This window comes from Phaethon lepturus, unplaced genomic scaffold (genome assembly GCF_000687285.1).
Source record: "Phaethon lepturus isolate BGI_N335 unplaced genomic scaffold, ASM68728v1 scaffold28068, whole genome shotgun sequence".
In the NCBI taxonomy this organism is placed as follows: domain Eukaryota; kingdom Metazoa; phylum Chordata; class Aves; order Phaethontiformes; family Phaethontidae; genus Phaethon; species Phaethon lepturus.
The window spans coordinates 6,527-9,032 of NW_010560235.1; the positions used below are offsets into that span (position 1 = coordinate 6,527).

The 2,506-nt window shown below is 35.6% G+C and overlaps 1 protein-coding gene across 1 annotated transcript in view; it reads right to left on the minus strand.

The window, feature by feature from the left end:
• LOC104625869 (chromosome unknown open reading frame, human C8orf88) overlaps positions 1-1,166 on the minus strand; it is a gene marked incomplete at its 3' end in the record, with an annotated part of 5,503 nt that extends 4,337 nt beyond the window's left edge. The window contains exons 1-2 of the mRNA XM_010293619.1: positions 1,088-1,166; positions 178-254 (exon numbers count right to left, since the gene is read on the minus strand). Coding sequence (XP_010291921.1) covers positions 178-254; positions 1,088-1,166 — 156 coding nt within the window. The remainder of the gene's footprint in view (positions 1-177; positions 255-1,087) is intronic.
• Positions 1,167-2,506: the final 1,340 nt, after the last annotated feature.

The following is a 2,506-nucleotide window of genomic DNA, read 5'->3' on the forward strand; positions in this document are numbered from 1 at the left end:
CTTCTTTTTAACACTTCTAACACTACTGGTTTATAAAACATGGATTCAAAGACATTCCTAGCTGGAAATACAGTTTAATTTTCATTCGGTAACATACGGGATCAGCTGACGTCCAATTTATAGCACTCTAGAACACACTCCATCAACTTTGTCATCTACTATTTACTCAGTACTCACCCAGTCAACCTTACTCTGCAAACATACTTCAGTGTTGCTAGGTAATTCAGTCTGAAAGTTTAAAGCAATGGCTGATGCTGGTAAAGATAAGAGAAAGCATTAAGAAAAAAAATATTTTAAATTAAGAGTCCACATTTTTATTTTGTGATACTTACCACTAGAACATTACTGAAATCCAACTGCTAAGAGATTATATGGGCATCTATTCACAACTTAAAAGCTCTATATCACCACAGGACTTTTTTTCTATTTCTTCCATTAATTTTAAAGAAAGTAAAAATTTATCATGCCACTTAGCTTCTGTCCACATCACCACTCCTGTCACTGTTTCACTGGCCACCAAAAATTTCTAACTTAACAATAATAATATCTGTAACACTACAGTATCTAGAAGGCACACAGATTTAAAAACAAAGCCAAAATATACACACCTGACATAAATACTGCATTATTTTTTTCTTAGGCCTTTTTTGGTTTGTTTTAAACCTGTATGAAGGCTAGATAAGAATGATACTTTGCAGTAGATTGTACCTGCAATGAAACTTAAACAATAATCTATTTGTTAAGTTATGTGTATTTTATGTTTTCGGTAGCAGGAGTCAACTAACCCAAGAAATCCAAATTTAATAGAGAAGCCTGATCCAGCTTTCTGAAGTGAGAATTTCAGATGCCAAGCTCCAACACCACCACCAAAGAGAGTTCTGCATAACACTAATGTAGTCTAAATTCAGATCTTATCACAAGAGATGATGTAGTAAGATAACACATAGCAAGGTATTTATACATCATTGTAGTTTGAACAAAGTTATTAAAAAAAAAAATTCCCAAGTCTCCTTACACATCCTTGTTATTTCCTTAAAAGCAGCTGAAGCTTTGGTAAAGTGAACTGTATCTTAGCCATGCTACTCACCTTGTTTAGAAGACAGATGATGCACAGGTCGTGCTGGCTGAAGGGATTTACCAATAAACTTTTTTGTTTCCTTTAACATTTTGAAGCATCAAACTTTAAAAAAGCAGCAGAAATCAATACAGTGCATTCAATTTCACATATGGACGTTAAGTGAGAAAAGCAGTCTATCATCTACCACTCAGTTGCATTTGACAAGAGGATATACTATTTTTTAGTATCTCCGCAAGAAAAAGAAGAAAGGCCTAAGAGAAGTTTTCTTAGATTACAGAATATGCTGGATAAAATTTGCATAGACAGAATCAGACATTTCATTTCTCCTTCCAATCGAGCTACCCTAGCTTCTTCACAAAAAAGATTTTTTTTCCTGTATGTATGTCTCTAGACTTGGAAAAAGGAGATGGGGGCACATGATGGAAGTGCCAGTATTTTCTAACAATTATTTAATTCAATGAGGTTTTAACTAATTAACATTAATGTACCCTTTAGTGTACCCAGTCTGCTGGCTGCACAGGAGTTCCTTTTATATATCTACATAAACTTGCATAATGGATTTTTAAGATCTATTTTCATTAAATTAATACAGTTTTGCATCTTCTCACTCAGTTTGGCTGCTAACAGAAGCACCAAAAACTGCTAAGGTGGTGCTCTGCTGACAAATGTCCCACTACAAGAAAACCAGCAGTTGTAGTATCTTAATTTGTGATATCTTAATCCCAAACCCATTTCCTTTGTCAACTGGAAGATTCCATGACCTAAAGGAACTTCAGCTTCTTTTAGAGAAAAAGAATAGCAGAAACAATCAACACAATCATAATGGTACTGAAATTTTTTTCTCAAAGAGACTTTACAAGACAAGAGAAGAAATGTTGTAATGAAAAAGATTCAAAGGAAACTACTGTGACTTCAAGAGTTAAAACTATAAAGACTATTATCCAATTCCAATATGGATTAGGAAAAAAGAAGTTAGGCTACTTAAAGCATGATCCAGTATCACTCCCCACTTTAACTGGCCTTTGCATTATAGAAAAAAAAATCATCTATTTACTATGTTATATTCTTTCAAACCTGAACATTGAACTTTTACTATACTCAAGTAACAGTTATCCAACACAGCCGGTCTTGCTCTCTACAACTACCTGAAAAGGGGTCGTGGTGAGGTGGGTGTTGGTCTCTTCTCCCAAGTAACTAGCAACAGAACAAGAGGAAATGGCCTCAAGTTGCGCCAGTGGAAGTTTAGACTAGGTATTAGTAAAATTTCTTCACCAACAGAGTGATCAAGCATTGGAACAGGCTGCCCAGGGAGGTGGCGGAGTCACCATCACTGGAAGTATTCAAAAAACGTGTGGACGTGGCACTTGAGGACATGGTGCAGGGGACATGATGGTGTTGGGCTGATGGTTGGACTTGATGATGTTAAAG